This window comes from Suncus etruscus, chromosome 2, assembly GCF_024139225.1.
Source record: "Suncus etruscus isolate mSunEtr1 chromosome 2, mSunEtr1.pri.cur, whole genome shotgun sequence".
Lineage (NCBI taxonomy): Eukaryota > Metazoa > Chordata > Mammalia > Eulipotyphla > Soricidae > Suncus > Suncus etruscus.
The window spans coordinates 55,973,607-55,997,255 of NC_064849.1; the positions used below are offsets into that span (position 1 = coordinate 55,973,607).

Genomic DNA, 23,649 nt, shown 5'->3' on the forward strand with positions numbered 1-23,649 from the left:
TGTTTGTTTAAATGAAAACATATGCCATTTGTGCTACCTGATTCAACACTTTAATTCAGCACATTTTTACCAAATACCTACTGTGTGTTGGACACTTTAGTAGGCATGAGGATATAACTTTTTTTAAATAAAGCTGCATTTATTACAGTAGGTAAAAATCAAATAGAATATACCTTATCTAATTTTTTACACCAAAGAATGCTTGAAATCTATAGTCTAAATCAAAGTCAAATTTTTATACTTTTCTACTATCAATCAAACCCATTCAGAAGAATATATAAAATATAGGATATTGTAGATATCCAGAAAACTAACATTCAATAATTAATAATAAATAGAAATTAAAAGGCTAAGATACATTTTGTTGAATTAGGGCAATTACCATTTAATCACTTGTGTTCCAAGATCTTTTGGAGTGAAGAGAAAGATTTTAAAACTTGTGTAGGCTTCGTGTACAGTTGCTTAGTAACTTCAAACCTCTTATGCAATATGAATACTTTGGAAGCTGCTATCTGGCAATTTTTTCAAAATTAGATGCAGTAATTTGGTCAAGAACACAGGTGGAAGAGATCACTAATTTTCCTTTTCCCCCAATAAACTATATTTATTATGCCAATTTTAATTATCATGCAATCTAATGGCTTTAAGGCTTATATTTTCCACATCACTAGACATCACAAACATTAAAGCATTTTATACTGTCATTATACATCAATGTTTGTACTTGGTTATACATATATACAGAATCTATTCACACTTCTTAACCTTGCTATTTCCTCCATTCAAACCAACATAATTTTACCATGAAAGCAGCTTTTTAATAAATGGCATAAGAAATACAGCAAGGCACACATTTTTTTTAAAAAACATTGTTTTCTCATTCCCACCTTAAGAAGCATTAAAAAACAAAATGTATATAATTGAAGAGTAGAATATCACAAGTTTATAATATACAACACCATATAGTTTCTTCAAGTGCTGCATAGATATATTTTTAAATAAAATAAATAAAATGGTACTTTCAAAAGCTGCTTAATTTTGAAAGAAGGGCCAGTGTTTCTTCTCTATGCTGTAGTCAAACTGAATATTGGCTTTTTAGGTAAATCACTTATCACAAACAAAGCCATAATACCATTAAAAAAATCCAGATTTGAAACATGAAATTCAATAAATATCAGCAAGGGGTCATTCCAGGAGAAGTGAAATTAATGGACCATCAATTTTTGAGAATTGTAAAATCTTAAAGAGCAGATGGGAAGCACAGAGGCAAAGTAAAGTCTTGCTGAAGAGACGAGGTTAGAAGAGGTAGCTGGGACAGGAATCCATGGGCAAAAACAAGCAGCTGTGCTGAACTTCAAAGACGATCACCTAGAAAGAACCAGTGCACACATCCAGTTCACAAGGCGCATGTGGACAAACCGCATTCAGAAGGAAGCTTCATCTTGGGAGAGGTTAGTACAATGATGGCAGTGATATGATGGACCAGAGACGAGCTGGGGTGGGAGTATGAGGCCACCCCTTAGTTGCAGCCAGGTTTATCTACAAGACATAAAAAGTGACAAGAAATGAGTTTAGAAATGTCTATTTCATTCGCAAAATTGGGAAAATTGGGGAAGGGGGACATGAAAAATTGTCTAAGGCTGCTATTTTTGAGGTTACCTATAAATGTTCTGAAACAAAAGGGTACATGAAATAGAAAATGATTGTAATAACCCAAGCATTGTGTTGCCAGTGTAATTTTAAGAATTTCTGTGCAAAAGAGAATCAAATTTTAAAAGACATAACTTAAAGAAAGCATGATCATAGCTTCATATTTTTATGGATCTCATTTGTTCTTTGGCTTGCAAACACAATATTGAACGTTGATTTGAATGAAGTTTCATCAATATAAAAATGGAGGTCTGCCAATGTGAAGTAGTATAGCAAAGGATCAACAGTAACTCAAAGAATGGAAATACAGGCCTCCAGGTTTAACCCTTCTTCAATGACTGTGTGACAGTGGAGTTAGAAAGAGGATGGGCCAGAGAGATAGCATGGAGGTAAGGTGTTTGTCTTTCATGTGGAAGGACGGTGATTCGAATCCCGGCATCCCATATGGTCCCTGAGCCTGCCAGGGGCGATTTTCTGAGCATGGAGCCAGGAGTAACCTCTGAGCGCTGCCGGGTGTGACCCAAAAGCCAAAAAAAAAATAATAATAATAATAATAAAAGAGGTAAACATTTGGAAAATGGTAATATATTCAGAACATTGTGAAAATTCCAAGTGCTTCAGCTTCTTGCCTATAAAAAAGGAGATAACTGCAATTTATAACACAACAACTAAAGTATTTTGTTTAATATATAGATATCATTGTGGAAATGAGATTGATTCAATTTATTCCTACATTCAATAATTTAGATACAAATTTGTTCTAAATTTAATTGACTCTATTTCTAAGGGGTTAAAAGCAACCTGCAGCAAGTGATAAAGAACTAAATTCCAGGACTATGTAATACAGGTTGCAATTACTTTAGGCCCTCTGATCAACGATTCAATAAAGCAGCTTTTGATTGTCTGAGTTCAAACCAAGTTGTCTAATGCCACACTGCCCTTTTATAACTAAATATTCTGTTTACCTGTCCTGTGTTTTTTTTCCTCCCTAATTTTACATTATGTTTTAGAGCCAAAGAAATTGAAAAAGAAAATATGGTTTGTAGAGTCATAGGAAGTTGGGGAGAAAGAATAGGAGAGATAGATGGGAAGTGATGGCGTGAACTTTGGTACAGTGAAACATTGAGTAAATCAGAAAGAGCATGGTGCATTGTTCAACTGCTGAGGACATGACTTATTTAAAATTTGGCCATTGAGGAGAAAAATATGTAAGGCAAGGTAAATAGGTAAGGCAAGAATGATATTACTAAATTTTGTCTGGATAATCAGTTCTTTCAACTTGGTCCCAAGACAGGCAAAATTAACAAACATACAGGTGTGTGTGTGTGTGTGTGTGTGTGTGTGTGTGTGATATAAAACAAACATTTATTATTTAGATGGGGAGAGAATTCAAAGGGCTGAAGTACATGCTTTGCATCATGTAGTCCCAAATTAAATTCCTAGAACCACATAGTCCTGCAGGTATAAACCAAGAGTATCCCTAAGTTTTGCCAGTTGTGGCCATAAAACAAAAATAAAAGCACTTCTTTATTATTGAAGCCAAACTATTTAGAAAGCCTGATTGTTAAAAATACATTCACCAGAAAACTGATTTGTTAAAGTGATTTTAAAGGTAAATTTGGCAAGGCCTATGTCAGTGAAATATTGATACACAATCATTAAGGGTAGTTTCTTAAACCTACTAAGTCAGATTTAGGTAAAATGCATCACGTTCAATTAATGAAAAAATTGCATTCTATACATGTAAGTATTGCTTTATAGATATATAAAAGCTGAGCAGCAATACTTTGAACTGTGTATGCATTTGAATTTATATGGATATAGTCATTGCCTCACATAGGTCACCCCAACTCATTTGCAGATCAATAAAGTAGGAAAGGTAATTGATCTGGAAAGTTCTAAAGGAACTATATGCATCCTAAATAAATATAGCCCCACCCCTTACAAAATGTACATATAAATACAGAAAGCAAAATTGAAAATCACCGGAACAAACCAAAAGAAACCAAAAAAAGTAAATATCATCAGCATGTAGTGAGTTAACATTTCATATTACAGGATTTATTCAGCCTAAAGTTTAGGGTTAAGTCATTCCCAAAGATCAGAAGCTTATAATGAGGATTATGAAGAAATAACTGTTAGAATACAGCCCAGAGATTAGCGTAAAGTACATCTCTTAGGCGGGTACTAAGAGGCACTCCAGACATACATTATGGGCTTCCTCCAAAAAAGGCAGAAATATCTGAACCTAGCCAGTTACCTTTCTTTTGATGTGATTTGCTGTAACTGACCTCTCTATTTTTGTAGAAACATGACACACAAATGAAAGAAGTGAAAAGCACAGCAGTGTGCCTGGAACTCAGTGCAAATGCATACTGTCTGAATCATGTTAAAACTGCTCAAATACTTTCAGAGATTTTAATTAGCACACAGTAAGTAAAAAACCATTTTCCAAAATTCTTGAAAAAAATTATGTTACTCTTTCACATACTCTTCTAGATAACTTTATAACAATTTTATCATCGTTCTGAGATATTATTTTTGGGGGTGGGAAAAAATCACTTTAATTGGATTAATTGTATTATGCTGATAAAGACAACCCAATTTATGGCATTTAAAGGGTCTATGAAGGTAGAATGGTTCTTTCATTCTTTTGAAATGCACAGAATAAGCAATGGCAATTTAACTTTCATAAATATAAAACCTCATATTTACCAAATTATTTGACTCAATATTTCTGACATTTAACACTAAAGTCTTGTCAACATTTTAAAATTTAATAACTTGACCTGGCTGGTTATTTTCCTTTCATTATTGTAGTAGTAGTTGGGAGTCTTCGGATATTGGGAAGGGGTAGGCCCAACAGGCAGTGCCTGGAATCAAATCCAGAATTCACACATACAAGTTATGTATTCTTGTGTACCACATGGTCCTATAGACCCATGAAGTATTTCATTTATTCATTTTGTTTTCATGGTGGAGAGGGTCCACACCCATTTCATAACTCAGCTCAAGGGTTATTTCTTGGCTTTGTGCTGAAGGCTTACTTCTGGAAGTGTCTGGGGGACCATATGTGGTTCCAGGGATTTGAACCCAAGTCAGTAAGATTCAACAAAAGTACCATACTCTGGTATTATCTCTCTCGCTTTGGCAATATTTTAGTGTTATGAACATATTTGGGGCTGCTGAGATAGTTTAGCAGGCTGAGTATATGTTTTGATTGCAGGAGGCCTAGATGTAATTCCTGGCACTGCATTTTCCGCATGAGAACTGCCAGGAGTAAGTCCCAAGTACAGATCTGGAAGTAGCCCTTGAGCATCACTGGGTGTGGCCACCCAATGAATAAAAAAAAAAAGGAAAAATTTATATCCAGCTAATTACTAATTACTAGTAAAAACTTCAGGCAATGAGCATGTGATTGACACTTGTTCTGGGTGATCCCTGAGCACAGAGCCATGAGTGAGCCATTAGCAATGAGCCACAGAGCCTGAGTACTAATGAATGTAGCCCTAAACATCTCCCATCCACCCCCGCAAATTCAGGCATTGAGTTTCTTTATCTATCTGATATAAGAAATTATGAGGACTAGTAAACATGTCTCTTTAAATGATTCTAGATGGCTAACAAATCCCGGGGGTGGGGTGGGGGTGGGGGACAAGGGCAGTGTAAATTCTGCAGAAGTAAACACTGACTAATATCTTTGCTGGAGCTAGTGGAGTCATTGCATAGTGGGGCCTCCCTGAAATGTTACTCTAGTTACTCATAGGCATGCTGACTGATAGTAACTGTTCTTTATGAACTGTGAGACTTATACAGATCTATATACAGATCTGGGCACAAATGCTGCCCAGCCTCTAAAGATGGAATTGTTTATCATTTACATTTCACTTAAATTCTGCTTCTTTGATAGGGACAGACACTGACTCTAGAGTATCCGAAAGGAATGGGGCCTCTCAGCTCACCATCTCACTAGCACTAGGGACTTGAGGGTCACAGTCATGCAATGGCATCCCCAGAGTGGTATTGCTTTCAAGTCTTTATCCTTTCCAGAAAACAAAATCTGCCAGACTCTACCAGACTCCACTTTCAGTGGAGGTTGGTGGAGCCAGTGGTACAATTGGTTCTAATAGAACTTGTTTTCCAGCAGCTTATAGAATTGCAGTTACTCTCCCTTAATGGTCAGTTTCACTACATACTGATGGAGAATGTGATTATAGGGTAGACATGTTTTACAGAAAATACATTTTTCCTTCGCCTGCTTTTGTTCTCACTTGCAGCCAATTGTAAATGGAGTCTGAAACACAGAAAATTAGTTGAGCTACATTAGTAAGGAGGATGCCTTTCTTCAATTTTGCATATTGAGTTTATTTTTAGGGTATATATATGGTATAGATTCCCCCCTCGCTCCCCATTTCTAGCAGCTCTACATAGAATCACACATTTTAATGAGCTCAGGGCACAGGTGTTGAAGAAAAAAAATAACGATGTTTGCCATTCATCTTTCAAATTAAATAATGTGTTTTTAAATAGTAACTTTTTTCATAATACATTATGGGAACAACATTTATCTGTCACATTTTAAAAGATGTATTTGTAATAAATGTAAATTACTTTTAGAAAATCAGTAATTAGGCTCATCAAAAAATAAACAATCTGCCACAAAAAAGATAATCTTTAGCATAGTTAAGTATAATAACTGTTATTTGAATAAGTTAACAAATTAGGGTAGATTGCTTCTGTAATTCATTTCCTATAGCACGAGTTTAGGTTACGGCATTAAGCTTCTGGAGTGGGGGTGGATGTGGCATTTGGCATCTCAGACTTTGGTGAAATAAAACTCTGTTCCAAAAGCTCAAATTTTCTTCTTTGAACTTGATTGAGAAAGCATATTCATTGATGGGCTTAGACCTGGGAAAGAACCAGATTTTTTGGTTCCTTTTAGATCTTTATCACCATATTGGAATTATAAATCAATCATCATCTGTGTGTGTTTATGTGTGGTGTGTTTATGTGCTTTGGGATAGTACCTAGCAAATTGTCAGGGCCTACTCCTGGCAGTGCTCAGAAACCATATGAAATGCTAGGGATGAAAGTCATGTGTAATGCAACTGCTCTACCAGCTGCACTACAACTCTGGCCCCCAATAATTATCTTTTTAAAAAGGAAGAGTGAATTGGTTTTCTTTAAAAATCAAGGGGTGGAAATCAGCTTAACACCTTTAGGCAAAATTCAAAAATTTAAAATGCCATTAACTTGTCATGCAATCTCTCTGCATTTGCTTACTGGGCTTATTCTCAAACTGTGTGTGTCTGAGTATGAGCCCCTTCTTTCATACCAACTTTCTCTGCTGTTTGAATCCTCAGATTGGACGGTGATTAGGAACTTTGACAGCACAAAAGCATAAAAGGAAGGCCCAGATCAGAAGATGCAGCCTTTAACTTAATCATTGTTCATCTGCAGGCACTGACTGGGGCAAGACAGTTCTGTGTGAAGAGAATTGCAGTGGGTAGCATTGTTACTATGTGTGCATTTTGATTAGAGGGTTCTAATTGCAATTTGGAGGACCTTTTCCTCCCTCAATGGAAGAATTTGAAGTCTTAAATTACTTCAGTTGCTTCTTCAAACACTGTATTCTTCTGGTCAGAATGTTATAAAGATATCATCACTAAGAATGTCAATTGTGGCCATCTTTCTTCTTGTTCACAGTGACTTGTATTTCGAAGGAGTGTTTCTTAAATATAAATGTCTCATTCAGATAAATATCCCTAAAGGCCAGTCATCCTTACTAATATTTTTGCCTATCATGGCTGCATTGACTCAAATCCATATTTTAACTCTTTATGTTGCTAGCTAGCTATGTATATATAGATATATAAATTTAAATCCTTTATGCATGTAAACTATAATAAAACCATGACTATTATAGTATCAAAGAGAAAGAGCTGAATGCTTTCTTTGCATGATGGAGGCCTGGATCCAAACTCCAAGAATGTGTGGGCAGCAATTGCTAAAAAATAACTCCTAAACAAACACAGAGCCAGGAGTTGCCTCCAACACTGTCAGATGTCAAGGAAAAATGAGGACTATACATACCTTTCAGTGAGATGATTTTCATGCTTGGAGAGGGTTATATTCTACCTATGCATATTTCTATGTTGTTCTTCATGAAGGTTTAGGAGATTCTCTTCACAGGTTAAAGTTTTGGGGTTGGGATGCAATGCAGCCTTGTCTTTGGACTGCTTTTCTTTCGCGGAAAAGTCTGGAACACTGGATTTGGCTGTAGCCAAATTATATGCTCCTGCCATCCCATACTCACTTAGGTTTTGTGAACTTTCTTTTTCATTGCCAAGCCTTGAAGAAGCAGCTAAATCTAGGTTTTCCTTGGAGTCACTGGGACCTTGGGGTAAATTAACCACTTCCTTTCCATTGTCAGACCCACTTGGAGGGAGAGGAGCAATATTAGCTGAGTGAGGCACCTCACCAGACTGAGAAGGACCTACTCTGGCTTGACGTGGTAGTACAGCTTCAACAGGAACTGCAGGTGCATCTGGAAGAGAACTGAGGAAACAAGGCTCATTGGCATCAGGGCCATCTTCAACACAGGCTTCAAAGAAGAATTCAATGTCTTCCTTGTCTTCTAAGCTGGAGTCAGTAGCATCTGGGGGCAATGGGGTGCTGCTCTTCTCTTCTATGTAACTGGTCACCTCTCCACAATCACTGTCATGTGAAGAGAGTGATAGGTAGGAATAAAAGTCCCCCTTTCTCAGCTGAAGGGGTCGATGAGAATGTTCCAGCACTTTTTCCTTGATTTGAGTTAATGAAGTCGGTGCAGCCATTTCATTTACAGGTTGAGATTTGCTTTTCAGGGCTGTTGAAGCCATGTCAATGATTTCCTTAACAAAGTCGTGTACTGAACAATCTTCAGCGTCTTTCTGATGGAAAACATCTGGCTCATAGTCACAACAGGAAATATCGCTGATAGAAGCATTTTCCTCTGTTTCACTTTGTTTGAATGCTGGGCAACAACCAACAGAGTTCCCAGGCGTGCTCAGCACATCATTAGATGAAGATTTGGGCACATCACTATCCTGTGTATGGACTACTCTGGTTTCAGAAGGTAGTTCTGAAATAGATTTATCAGTGGGTGTAGACGCTGAACTTTGATTTTCAGAACAGTGGTGATTTTGACATTTATTTGAAAGGCGTTTAACACTTGGGGGTTCAATTTCCTTTTCAGCAATATTTGATTCCTCTGAGCTCTCCATAACTGCTTTACACTTGCAATGCCCATTTTCTGAATTTAGTTTGCCAGTTGAACCAAAGGTTTCTGATTCCAAGGATATCCCACCTGATTTGATCTCTTGTCTTTCTGGAGTACTTTCAATATTGCCATTTTCCATGTCAGCCACATATGGATCATTATTAACTTTGAAAAGATTTTTCTTATTCTCACACTTTGTTCCTGCCTGATGGGTTTGGAATGAATTCTTACCATTTCCATTATTTTCAGAGAGACGTTTTATGGGCCCATTTAGGAGGGCCTCAATATTGAGGGCATCAGATGAATTGGTCATTTCGCTACCACTTACACCCTTATTGTCTTTTATTTCATCACCAAGATTGCATCTTTTCTTATCCCTTGTCATGGAAAACTTTGGTCTAATCCAGGTCTGTAGTTCATTCTTTATGTAGTCTAGCCCTGACATCAAGTGGCAGTCTTCATAAATCTCATCGTCTGTTGCAATGCTGGAGTCATCATCATCATCATCTTTGATGCAGAGCTCTTCTTCTGTCAAGGTGAGGGTAGAGCTGGAGAGGAGGTCGCTGTCATCTTCATCATCAGTGCAAGCAGAGGTGCAAGAGACATTAACAATCATGCTGACATTGACATCACTTTCATCAGCTACCGAATGGGTCAGGCGCTTCCGGAATGATGCATTTGATTCTGGGATCTTGTTTTTGTGTAACACAATATCCTCTGAGCAAAGAGAAATCTCATCACTACTGCTAAATTCTGTCAGTGAGGTGGGGGAATCTTCATTGATAGAAGATGCTCTGTCTAAAGATAGTTGTCCATTCAAGGACATTTTTTGGGAACTGCTTTGGAGTGTGATATCAGAAATGCTTCGCTTTATCTTTTGCTCTGAGGGGCTTTGGATATTCTCCAAACGATTCAGGAGATCTAATGTCCTTTTACTCAGTTCCCCAACTGAGCCACTACTCACACTTATATCCCCTGAACTGTGACAACTAAAAAGATCTTCATTGCTTTTATAGGATGTCAACCAACTTTCTAAAGAAGTGCTTCGCTGGAGGCTGTCACTGCCATTTTTAAAGATGCCCAGCCCAAATAAATCACCTCCTGGAGAAAGAGATTCAATAGATGAGCTATGGGATAAAAGGGAGAGAGGTCTGGCATTCTGCATGCTAGTGAATGTCTTCTCTACATCACCACTTTTATAGGAACTGTAATCCACATCATGGGACACACTTGCCAAAATATTTTCATGGGGAGAGGTCTCTGATTGTAACTCTGTATCCTGATGTTTAGATTTGCAGGATTTTTTATCAAAATAAAAACCATGAAGCAAAGGATCCTCCCTGTGTATTTTTTCACTCTGAGACTGTTTCATTATCATGGGTAACTTGAGTTTTGAGGCTTGGAGGTAAGAGTAATCATAAAATGTAAACACATCATGTTTTCCTTGTAATTCTTCTCCCAAACTATCAGGGGTATGTTTGGTAACACTGGTTAAATCTCCAACTTTTCCATTTACACAACTCAATGGTGAAATCGTTGACTGAGAGCTATTTGGAAACTTAATGTGTTCCTTGTCATCTTTAAACTTTTGTGTTAAAACGTCGATAGCCTTTCCAATTTGGGGGTCCAGATGTTCTGTTTCATGGTTACATGGCAACCCATCCACTGCAGTGAGCAAACATGTTTCTGAGTTGGTAGTGGTTTCAGTGTCTCCCTCACTGACAATTCCACTCTCACTGCTTGAGTTCTGGCTCCTGTCTCCTCCATGGCACAAACAGGTCTTCACCAAGTTTGAACCCCCCAGAAGGTCTGGAAGAGATTTGGTAGATGAAAATGAAGAGTCCTTACTGAAACTCTTGGTTAGAATACTAGGCTGGGTCTTACTGATGAGTTTGAGATTGTTTTTTAGGAATGGTATGTGGTTGTCCTCATAAAGGTCGACATTGTGGAGACTGTACACCTGGTAAATGTGAGGACCAGAGGAAACAGTGACACTTGTGGCATATTGAGACCCTGAGCAGTCTCCTGCCTCCTCTTCACAAGCAGGATCCTCTCCACCTGTCTCTTTCAGCTTCAAGGAAGGCACAGGAAGTTGGGAGTCTTGATCAAGGTCATTTGCTTCTTCATTCAAACTAATCAATTTGTTACTTATGTCAGTTTCATCCCATTCCAGAGCATCTTCACTTGTGCCAGTTAGGTCCATCAAACCTGGGTCAATCACATTCAAAGTTTCCTGTGTTGAGGAAGGAATAAAAAAAAAAAAAAAGGAGCATTAGATAAGCAAGCATGAAGCTGTTATCCATTCAAAATCTCTTGCAAGAGCCAGGAATTAAAATTGCCTCAAGCATGGCTTTAAAAGTTAGCAGAATTACCAGCTTGATCTCTCTCTGGCATAACAGTAAGAATTGCTGAAAATTCTCTCTAGCAATAGTAATTTGCCACAGAACACAAATAACATAGATTGCAGGTTATAATCAAATAGAAAGCTATGTAACAAATAATTTTCTATTGATTCACCTACATTTTTAACTTGGAGTTGAGTAAAGTTAAAACTAACAGATAAAACATGCATATTCAATGACACCACTTATTTCACTATAATACAGATTTAATTCTAGAATATTTTCTTCAGCCAGGCATTAAAAACCCTTCTTGTCTCAAATTTTGGGTTCTCCATCTGAATTGTCCTTTTTTAAAGGGAAATAGAATATAATTACAGTTGTCTAACTTTCTCTACCTTTCCTTTCAGGGCTCAGAATTCAGAATTTGATTTGACTCCCAGTTAAATCTAAGTTGATTGGTACCTAACTAATTTTCTCACTTATATCTTCTTTGGTCCTGATCTCTGACCCCAGAGCTCCAGGGCATGCTGTGATCACAGATCTGTCAGTACCTTGCTTCAACAATCTCTAGGATAAACATGTCATTTCATTTTGATCTTTGATAATTGTTTCATTATTATCAATTCAGATCTTATTTCTCAACTGCAGGAACCTGCTTCATTAGACCCTAACTAATCCTATATCAACACTTTGCTGAAGAATTGCCTGACTTCTAAGGATTGAGCAGCTAAAATTTACTCACACTCTGACTATACAGTAAGCGTAATTTAGGTAGTATAATTTGAGATTCTAGAATATAGCTAAATGATTTTCTGAACTCTCATCAAATTCCTTCCTCCTGCATTGCTGTCTAGTTGTCTAGATTCACATTAGGGCCAATAGAAGTACTATAGGTCCTCAGGACCAGAGAGGCTGCCTATAGACAGAATGCATCACACAGTTTATGTTCATGCAGGGCCAGGTAGAGAAGTAGAACTCTTGAATCACGACAGCCTGCTAAAGTCCTGACCTCCCCCCTAACCCCATTTCATGACCTTAGCAAATTAACCTTAGTCTCACCCGCTAAGCAGTAGTGCAGGGTCTGGTTTTCAAAATAGTTTATCATATCAATGGAGTTTATGCTTGTGAAGGTTGAGGAGGCAGAATGCACTGGGCAGTTATAATTCTTTTTTTGTCTTTTTAAATTTAGACACTGGGATATACAATACTATTAATGGTAGGGTTTCATGCATCCAACATTCCAGCTCTACAGTCCCCACCAGTGTCCACTGCCTTCTGCCAATGCCAAAGTGCTTTATCTACCATAGTCCTTCCTCTTTCAAGTAAACTTCCTACTAAAGACTAGTTCTCAGGTTCAATTGCCTTTGAATGGGGCCATAGAGATAGCACAGTGGTAGGGCCTTGCATGCAGCTGATCCGGGACAGACCTGAGTTGAGTTGAACCCTGGCATCCATTATGGTCCCCCGAGCCTGCCAAAAGTGATTTCTGAGCATAGAGCCAGAAGTAACCTGTGAGTGCCACCAGGTGTGGCCCTCAAAACAAAAAAGAAACAACAACAACAACAACAATTTGATTGCCTTTGAAAATTTGTTATCTTCCTACTAAGATTCTTTGTAATTCACAATGAAAGAAATGATTCTGTATATGTCGCTCTCCTTTTAACTTGATTCAGCAGTATTCTCTTTAGATCATCCATGTAGCAGCAAATAACAGTAACTTCATCTTTATTCAATTGGTATTCAATTGTAAATGCCCATATAAATTGTATATGTGTATGTCCATAGTATATATCCCATAGTTTCTTTAGCCAGACATCTATCCTTGGGCCCTTGGAGAAAATTACCTTTTGGCTATTATGATTAGTACTACAATGAACACAGTAGTCCGAATGTCATTCTGAATAGTTTTTGAGTCTTTGAGTGTAGATATCAAGAAGTGGATCATATGAAAGCTCAGTTCCTAGTTTTTAAGAAAGTGTCCATGTTTTTCCAAGACTGGACCAGCTGACAAGCCTACCAGCATTGCCCGAGGGTCCCTTTATCTCCATATCTACATCAACACTGATTGTATCTGTTCTTTGTGATGTGTAAATCTCACTGATATGAGCTGATATTACATTGTTGTTTTGATTTGTGTTTCTCTCATAAGGGTAGTTATAATTCTTAATACCCTAGAGTAAGACTTCCAATCATGACCCCATTTTGCTAAAGAAATGATAAAATAGGGGCTGAAGCCGTGGCGCAAGGGGTAAGGCATCTGTCTTGCCCACGCTAGCCTAGGACGGACTGAGGTTCTATCCCACTGCGTCCCATATGGTCCCCCAAGCCAGGAGTGATTTCTGAGTGCATAGCCAGAAGTAAGCCCTGAGTGTCACCAGGTGTGGCTAAAAACAAAACAAAACAAAACAAAAATAAAAATAGGTATACAATTAAAAATTATGAACAATCATAAACTTTATTTAAAAACAAATTTTAAAAGATTTTTTGTGTGATTTTTAAATTCAATTACCTGAATATAGACTGACTGTCCTGACCAGCCATACTTTATGAAGCCATGATGTAGAGTCCTGAGAGATGGATTTAAGTGCTTAACTTAAATTGTGTTCTGCATCCCATTCACCCAATCAATACCAAGAATGATCTCTAATCCAAGAGCCAGGAGTAAACCCTCAGTAAACTAGGTGTGGCTCCAAAATCAAAGTGTTTGATGTTGGAGAGATAATACAGAAGGTACATTTGCCTTGCACAAAGTTAAACTGTTTGATCCTTGGCACCCCATATGGTCCCCAATGCCCTATAGAGAATGATCTGTGAACAGTCAGGAGTAAGCCCTGAATGCAGACTGGTATGGCTACTAAACAAATAAAACCCATAAATAACAACAAAAACAAATGTAGGTCTTAGAGTGACATTTTTCAATTGCCCACCTATGTGTAGAGGACCAACTGGGTAAAAGGGACACACAGTCACACACACACACACACACACACACACACACCACCACCACCAACAACAACAACAACAATAACAACAACAGGAAGATCACAAAGGAAAATAAGTTGAGAAACATTGCTCTAAAATGATCTTGAGTGAATTCTGAAAAGTATTATCTCTACCTTCTTCATTCTTTCCTTTCCATAATTCCTTTCAATTTGCTCTTCAACCACAAGGAATTCATGGCACAGTAGGTAAAGAAAGGTGTCATATAGAGCAATAAGTCAGCATATTTGCATTGCAATTAGAATTATTCTAAGAATCTAACTGAAATACAAGCCATCTTGGCTTTTATTTCTTAGCAGAGAGAAAAACTCTTCATCAGCAATGTATTAGAGAACTTTTCTAAGCCTTAGAACCTCCCTGAAACTACACCAAAAATTAAGCATTAAATATCCATTAGCTTTTTATTATATTATATAATATAAAATATATGTAAATATATAATGTAATATATGTAAATATATGTAAAATTATCGATGTTTCCTACTTATGTTTAAAAGAATCCTGGTATGAAGTAAACATTAAGGAATATTTTAAATTTTATAACAAATATTTTCTGTGTCCAATGTTACAGCAGTTAATATATAGTAAGTAGGCAGCATCACACTCTATTCAGAATGGAACATATTCCATTGTGATAAATTTTTATTAGAATTTCTGTTTTTTCTTTGCTTGCTGATAAAGAAAATACTAATGACTGGTTAGTATGGGTAATGAATGTTAAAATTTTCAGTTGTAGGAACATCAATCAGTCTAATTAAATAGTATATTAATTTCAAAAAATTATCCTGTCTAAAACTTCTAGAGTGCTAATAAATAATTGAACTGGTCTTCCAAAGGACCTCCCTGTGTAACTATTTGGGTTGACATAAATATTCAGCATCAGAGACTTTCTATAAGAGTCCTATAGGGCCTGAGTATTCCCACTGATCTGGAGAAGTTGTGCCATCTGGTTGTATACCAGTAGTTGTCTACAACTCAGACATAGTCATTTTCAAAGGTTGACCTTTATGACTTTACACATGCATGTTTAGGAATGTATAAAAAATACGATAGCACCTAAAAGGATAACTCCTTTGGTTAATAAAGTAGTTGGAGTGAAACATTTCATAGATAAAGATTAAAATTTTGGATATGTAATATTGTCCTTTTACCTTCTTAAGTCTCTCTTCCTAAAAATTGCATAAAATTATAGTAATTTCTGAAATTTCATTGTACTTAAATGTCAGGGAATATCTTACAAGATCCATTTAAAGGTGCTCATTTTTTACTTCATGTTTTATATATTATCAAATTTCTAGTCATTCTTTCCTAATTAACTCCCTTCTGCTATGGATTAAATTCTGTCAATATTTTTAACAGAATCTCCAATTCCTCAGATTTAACATAAAACTTACTAGGGGACAAGAGAGTGGGGGAAGTTTCTAAAAAGAAGGAGATTAAACTATTTATATGTAACTTGAACACTGCCTTTTGGAAAAGGATATATATATATATATATATATATATATATATATATATATATATATATATAGAGTGTGATGTAACTGGAGGGAAAATTATCTCTTTGATGATAGCCCAATTTAGCCCCCAAAACTAAAGCTAATTAAGTAATTTTGTTGTTGTTGTTTTATAGATGAATTTTCTGAATTTTCAGAGTTACAAATATGCTTCTTTTTGATAAAGAGATAAATGCAATATGGTTTTAGATAAAAATCTAAGAATATTTGAATAAAACCTAAAGGATATTTAGTGAATAGTAAATGATATTTTAACAGTCTGCAATTTCAAAGATAATTTTTAGTTAAGTTAATTCTCACAGGTTCTTTCATTCATAGGTACAGAATGTTGGATCTAAATCAATAGCTTTTTATGAATAATAATACACAATAAGAATACACATACAACTTTACATATCTAGAATTAATTTCTCTTTCTAATTTTGTTTTACTTTGGGAAGATTATTTATTTTTATATTATATATACAGACAAAAAGTAAAAGCAGAAAAGTAATGATGATGGAAAACTAAAATTACAATTGCACCAAATATTTAATACAATTTCACATACAAATGTGCTTTTTTTATGGTGTTTATGCGGCTTTAAATAGGGGTATTAGGCTGAATTTTTAGGAGTTTCTTTAAATGTTAGATCAATTGAAGGACATTTTTAGGAGATGAGAAACACATTATCAGTTCAAGTGGAGAAGAACTCAGACATTCTGTTAAATAATAAAACATAGATCTGACATAGCTTCCTCAGAATTCTCTCAATTTTCTTCAAAAAAATTACCTCTTTTTGAAAAACTAAAGAATCTCAAAAAGACAAAACAAACAGGCTTATTATTGCCTAAAAACAAAAACAATCAATAACAATAAAGAACAAATAAAACTCAGAAAATGGAAAGATAAAATTTAGAAGAATTTGGGGCCGGGCGGTGGCGCTGGAGGTAAGGTGCCTGCCTTGCCTGCGCTGGCCTAGGACGGACCGCGGTTCGATCCCCCGGCATCCCATATGGTCCCCCAAGCCAGGAGCGACTTCTGAGCGCATAGCCAGGAGTAACCCCTGAGCGTCACCGGGTGTGGCCCAAAAAACCAAAAAAAAAAAAAAAAAATTTAGAAGAATTTGAAGTTTATAGTACTCTGCTTTTTGCTAAGTAAAGATTAGATTCAGGCTAAGCAAAATAAGTAAATAAATAAACAGAATCAGAAAACATAAAAGCAAAAGTGCTCACTATCAACTATATTGGAATTTGAGGCATAAACTCAGAGATGTGGGTTTGAATCCTGGGTCTGACACTAAGTAGAGAGACAATGATGTCCACTCTCAGATTGCCCCTATAACGATAGGAACAAGGGCTATTGTAGAGAAAAAAAATAGCCATCATAGTGTTTGTATTGAAACCTGGTGACTGATTGACTTCTTTCCTTTGGGCAGCCACATACTTGAGATTCAATGAAATTATCATCAATTAGGCTCTTACTATCTCTGGGCTCTAAATAGTGTGATGAGTAAGTATTTGTATATATTGTTTGGCTTAATCCTTCAGAAATAACCAGATAAAAAGATACCTACCAGCAAGGGCTGAGCTCAAGGACTCTATTTCCTGAAAATAATCTTTTCTTAAAAAGGCAAGTCTGTTGTCTGTGAAATTATATCCCAACTGACATACTAGAGCAATCAAATATTGTGGCTGTCTAGCAGATTGACAATCATAATACTAAAGTAGCATGTCTCAGCTCAGAAAATGCTTTGAAAGTCTATTTCAAACTAATGATCAAAAATTGTTTTTTATGGATGCTTTTTTCAATAATGAAGCTGATTAGAATTAGAAATCTAGAAAAGTAGAAATTTTCCTATACATAGATGAATATGGAAACTATTATGCTGAGTGAAATAAGTCAGGGGGAGAGAGACACAGAATAGCCTCACGTATCTGTAGGATTTAAGAAAAATAAAGCACAGTATGATAATAATATCTCCCAAGATAAAGCTGATTAAAAACTCAAAACCCAGAGTCATCTCAGAAGTTGCACAAAAATGAGAACCGGATGTGACCATTTCCTAACTTCGACTACACAAATAATTTTAAAATAGTTGAAATTCAGAAATCCACTAAATGTCTGCTTTGAGAAGTTTATAATAGAGAAAATTGCCTTTTACTTTTCAATAATAACTAGGGACAAGAGTTCAATATAAGGAGCAGAGGTTTTTCCTTCAGATATAAACTTTAGTAGAGGGACTGTTCTATCTCCTTTGGTAACCCTCACATAGAAACAGTGCATGGTAGAAAAAATATTCTCAAAAACTTTGCACTGAAGGAAGAAAGACATCTCTGTGCTTTCATATACTTATTGAAGGGATCTGATTAATAATGGTCAACAGGTTAAATGCTGCCATAATAAAAACCAGAAGAAGAATTTTTGACTTTTTAGATACTTGCTCAGTTATAAAAACAAGTAGTAACAAAAATGATCCTCTGTGAAGGAAGCCAAACACACAAAAAAGTCATATATTTATACAAATTAACTAAGCTTGGTAAATCTAGACAGAGAGAATAAAGATTGGTGGGTACTAGGGTCCAGGGGAGAGGAGAATAGGAGGCAATTACTTCATATGAATGAGTCCTTTGATGTGATGAAAATGTTTTGGACCAGACAGACAAGATGTTACAAATGTACTAATGCTGCTGACTTACTCATTTTAAAATTATTAATCGTATATTATATTAATTTCACTGAATTTAAAAAAGAGGTTAAAACTGAGTTTCAAATTCATAGCACTATCTAACATAATAAAGTTCAGAACATTATTCAAGGTTGTGTTTGTAACATAATACATAGATACTTTTCAATGTGTTTATATTCCTGTGTATGTCCTGACTCTGCTCAGAAATATTCCTTGTAGGCTCAGGTGACCAAATGGGGTGTAGGGGATCAAACCTGGGTTGGCCGCAGGCAAGGCAAACTCCCTACAGGCTGTGTTATCACTCTGGCCCCTGTAAGAAGATATTTTAAAATAAAATTTCCTTACTTGACCTTGTAGTATTATGTAGAACTAAAGCAATTCAATAGAAAGTACCTGAAAAAATTACCTCAATAAATTTGCAAAAACCTATGCACCCAAAAAGAGTGGTATTTTCTTTATCTCACTACTTGGTAAGTCTATATGGATGACAGTGGGTGACCATCACGCCAAGCTGCATAAATTATTTTGTCTTTTTAAAAATTACATTTACACCATCATTCTGGAATTGCTCTAGATGTTTTATATACATTTTGTCATTTGACTGTCTATTATTGACTATGACATTTGAATTTTGTGTCCCTGATTTTAAATTTTCATTTGCCCTTCTTTTACAATAAAAATAAAACAACAAAATGACCACAAAATATATTTCCCCTCATTATGGCAATTATCTTTTATTTTAATAAAAACCAATAATTGAAAAAAAACTTACGAAGCATATTGGTAGTAGAGAGGAGATGGCAGACCTATAACAAGTGAATTTTATTAACACATGCACTTTAGAGTGACATAAACTTGGGTTCCCAACTTTCAGATTGAATTTTAAGAACCCAAGATTTCTGGCCTTGAGAGATAGCTTAAAGGGCAGAAAACATGCCTTGCATTTTGGAGTCCAGGAGTTACTAAAAGCATTGGATTAGATGTGGCCCAAAAAGAAAAAAATAAGCTAAGATTTGTCACATGCCATTCTCTAATGTACAAGAATAGCTTTGCTATCCTGATAATCTTACTTAAATGTCAAATACTAGATAAAGAGTTTATTCATATGAAGACTTTACAAAGTACATATTAGCTGAGAGAACATCATTGCATCTTTTAATTTTTTATAAGGATACACATTTAGCCAACATTCTGTTACTATGATTCTTCATTGTTTGCTCCTTTTAGATAAATAAGGCATAGATTGTTTTCTGGAAATTTGTTTGTTTTTAATTCAGAGGCTATGAATTATAACTCACGAAATGGGGGAATAAAAACATAGAAAAAAAAGGTTGACCAATTTGACAAGCAAACAGAATAGCTAATTCTTATTTAAAATGACATGCAGTTTAATTTTATCTTAAAATCATTTTAATTTTTTCTCTCTTATCTATGCCAGTTGATCAAACTTCCCTTCTCAGTTTATCATTTGATTGATTGGCCAAAGGTTTCTAAGATGATTAATAGGCAGATCAACAGTAATTTGTTTTCTTAAGTTGGCTTAGCCTTTGTTTCTACTTCTGATTTCACTTAATTTCATTTACTCTTTGTTTAAATAGTCTGCCTTAAGATAAATGCTTTTATAATATGGAGAACTGAAAAGATTCTTAATCACTAGAACACCTCCCTGGATCTGTCACCATTCCTTCATAAACATGATTGTAGAGTATAGATTAATTCTGGAAAAGTTGTTTAAAATTATGGGTTAATTTTCATAGCAGAAAATAAATATCTTTTGTTTGTTTGTTTGTTTTTGGGTCACACCCGACAGCGCTCAGAGGTTACTCCTGGCTCTATGCTCAGAAATCGCTCCTGGCAGGTTCAGGGGACCATATGGGATGCCAGGATTCGAACCACCTTCCTTCAGCATGCAAGGCAAATGCCCTACAGCTATGCTATTTCTCCAGCCCCTGAAAATAAATATCTTTGAAGAAAGTTTCCAATAGTTCTTATACCTGAGATCTGACTTGATTTAAAAACTCAATCCCTGAATGAAATAGAAGCTCGAGTCCAGAACTTTCAAATTCTCTTGAGAGTTTTAAATGTCAGTGTCTAAATTCAGACTGTAACCCCAATGAATGGTTCAGAAATCAAAGAAGTGGAAATTTCAGTCTAGAGGGCAAAAGATCCCTAAATGTAAATTAATTTTGTATGTAAGTAATTTTAGAGACTCAATTCTCTAAAAATCCTCTTAGAATACAAAATATCACCCACAATAACAGAAAACCCCAAACTCTTTAGCTATAAATTATGATTGGCAACTCAAAGTATATGTCGAGTACTTCAGCCAGAGATCCAAGATATTGAGAGCCAATGTAACTGAACACTCAGGCCAGACCTGTTAAAGGTACTAATGCAAGTGCTCTTCTCCAAAAGGAAACATTTCTGACTGATCTGTTCTTGCAATTAACACAAAGGGGAACATACTCACTGCATAGAGTATTTTTTTGTTTTTTCTTTCTAACATGTCGCAAGTAACCAAAGGAATGTGATGCCAGATGAGTTCTGTCTCTTACCAAATCATTATTTTTCAAAATTATTATTTTTCAAACCTCCTCTATGAAAGGTGTTCCCCTGGCAAATGTCATCATTGTGCTTAGGAAGCAAGTGGATAGAGAAATCCCTTAGATTTATTAAGCAGTTTTCATCTTAAGCTAGCAAAAGCTCAATTTTTTTTTCTCCAAAATTAAAGTTTTCCCTCCCACCTTATTATTTAGTATCGTCACTAGATGAGCTGTAACTCCATAAACTTTAGAAACTCATTTATTATGTTGCCTGATCAGACCTTGCGTTTATTTACACAGCGTACCCATAAAACCCAGCTTTCATTAGTGCTGGGGAGAAAGAGTCCTGCTCCCTTCACTGGGGAAGGTGAAGCTCCAGAAGATAATTAACCATGAAACAATAAGGAAGCTTGCTGGGTAAGCAGTAGTGTGAAAACAGTTACTCCTCACAAAAGAGGGGAAATTAGCTTGCTGGATAAAAAAGGAAGTGTCAGATTGAAGACTGAAAGGCCTGCCAACAGAAGTAGATAGCTCTATGCATCATTAATGAAATTTTTTAACACTTAAACGCCACAGCTGTCCACATTTAAATGCATGTGAGTGCCATGTGTTTCCAGAGATTAATATGCATGTTAAAATATTTCTTTCCCCCTTAAACTTCTAGATGTTGTCTCTGTTGTTTCACCTACTTTCTTTCCAAGAATAAAAACACACCAGCTTTCTCAGCATTGTGTCCTCATTTCCCAGATCCACGGTAGATGGAGCATCCTGGAGATGGGAGGCATGCTCATTATATTTGAACAAACACATTATTTTACATTCATAATACCAATATTTTAGTAAACAGAAAGTTTGTTTTGATTTTGCTGCTTCACAGAGTGAAGACTTATGATGTGCGTTTCCTTTCAAAACTTCCTCCTGCAGCATTAGTGCTCCCTGAAGCAGCCCCATTTTGGCAGAAATTCAGTTCAATGCAGTGCCAAAAGAAATAGAATAAACAAACACTGCTCCATGCAGCTGGCGAGATCATTTACATATTACTGCACACCAAACATGAAGACCTGAATATGGATTAGAGCGACAGCGATGACACAAATGTCATATAGATAAAGAGAAACAAAATCCAACACATAGTTGTTTATTTTACCACTGCTACTGTATGAGTGCTACTCTGAGAGGAAAAATAACAGGGAAATGCCTTGTTGAAAATTGGACGCCTTCCTTATTTGAAGTGGGTTCTTTGAGAGTGTAAAAAATAAAAAGAAGAGAAAAATGGCATGGATTATTGTTTTGATCAAATGTACTAATAAACCATGTATTACTTTTTAAAATAAAATTTTAATTGAATCACTGTGAGATAGTTACAAAGTTGTTTATGATTGAGTTTTGGTCATACAATATACAACACCCATCCCTTCACCAGTGCACATTTCTTGCTACCGATAGCGCCAGTTTCCCTCCTGTCCTACTCCCCTTCTTCCCTCCCTTCTGCCACCCTCTATGGCAGATATTTTCTCTCTCTCTCTTTCTCTCTATCTCTCTCATTCACTCACTGTCTGCCTGTCTTATTTTCTCCTTTTAGTTTTGCAAAACTGTTATTAAAGGGGTATCATGTATATCACTTTACTGCCTTTTAGCACCCAGTTCTTGTCCAGATTGATCATGTCCAAATATTAATATTATTATCATAGTATTCTCTGCCCTAATTGCACTCCCCTGCCTCTTGTGTAGAGTTTCCCATCATGAATCAGTCCTCCTAGCCCTCTTCTTAATTGTCTTTGGATATTATTACCATAACTATTTTTATATCCCACAAATGAGTGCAATCATTCTATATCCATCTCTCTCTATCTAACTCATTTTGCTCAGCATAATACTCTCCATATCTATCCATAATAAGCAAACTTATGACTTCATATGTTTCAAACAGCTGCATAGTATTCTATTGCTTAGATGTACCACAAATTTCTTTATACACTCATTTGTTCACAGACACCTAGGTTGATTCCATATGCTGGCTATTGTGAATAGTATTGCAATGACAAAGGAGAGTTGAGGGCTCTTCTGCAATGTTTTGGGGGCCTTTGGAGTATATACCAAGAGTGATATTGCTGGGTCATTTGGAAGCTCAATTTTTAGTTTTCTTGAAATATGTTCATATTGTTTTACCAAAAGACTAGACCACTAGCAGAGAATGAGTGTCCCTTTCCACAACTGTACCAGCACTAGTTGTTATTGTTCTTAAGCCTGAATGTATTTCTATAACTATAAAATTTCAGAACCCTGGTCTTACTACTCAATATGAATCAATGTTTCACTGTAACTACCACCAAAGGTTCAGTGCCATTTATTCCTATCAAAATGTCTAAACCCACCAGATAGGGAGCATTTTGATAGTATATAGCATTGAAACTCTGGTGGTGGATGCTGTGAACCTTTTGGTGATTTTTTTTTTGTATCTTCAAATAGTCTACTCTTTTATTTTTTTGAGTGAAACCAATTTAAATGTGTATTATTGGATGAGGTTGGTTAATGATCTTAGAGAACAACCTTTACAATATACAAAGACACTTGAATTCCTTTCTTGACCTTTCTCTACACTTGATCATTTGGACTAATGCTCTGTAATTGAGAATTTAAGTTCAGTGAATGGGATTCTTGATTAAGG

General features: G+C 36.0%; 1 protein-coding gene across 2 annotated transcripts in view; it reads right to left on the reverse strand.

The window, feature by feature from the left end:
- Window positions 1-577: 577 nt before the first annotated feature.
- AKAP6 (A-kinase anchoring protein 6) overlaps window positions 578-23,649 on the reverse strand; it is a 505,318-nt gene continuing 482,246 nt past the window's right edge. For both annotated transcript variants that reach the window (XM_049766574.1, XM_049766573.1), the window contains exons 13-15: window positions 7,744-11,144; window positions 1,116-1,539; window positions 578-1,080 (exon numbers count right to left, since the gene is read on the reverse strand). In XM_049766574.1, the coding sequence (XP_049622531.1) occupies window positions 7,785-11,144 (3,360 nt within the window). In that variant the 3' untranslated portion in view covers window positions 578-1,080; window positions 1,116-1,539; window positions 7,744-7,784. The remainder of the gene's footprint in view (window positions 1,081-1,115; window positions 1,540-7,743; window positions 11,145-23,649) is intronic.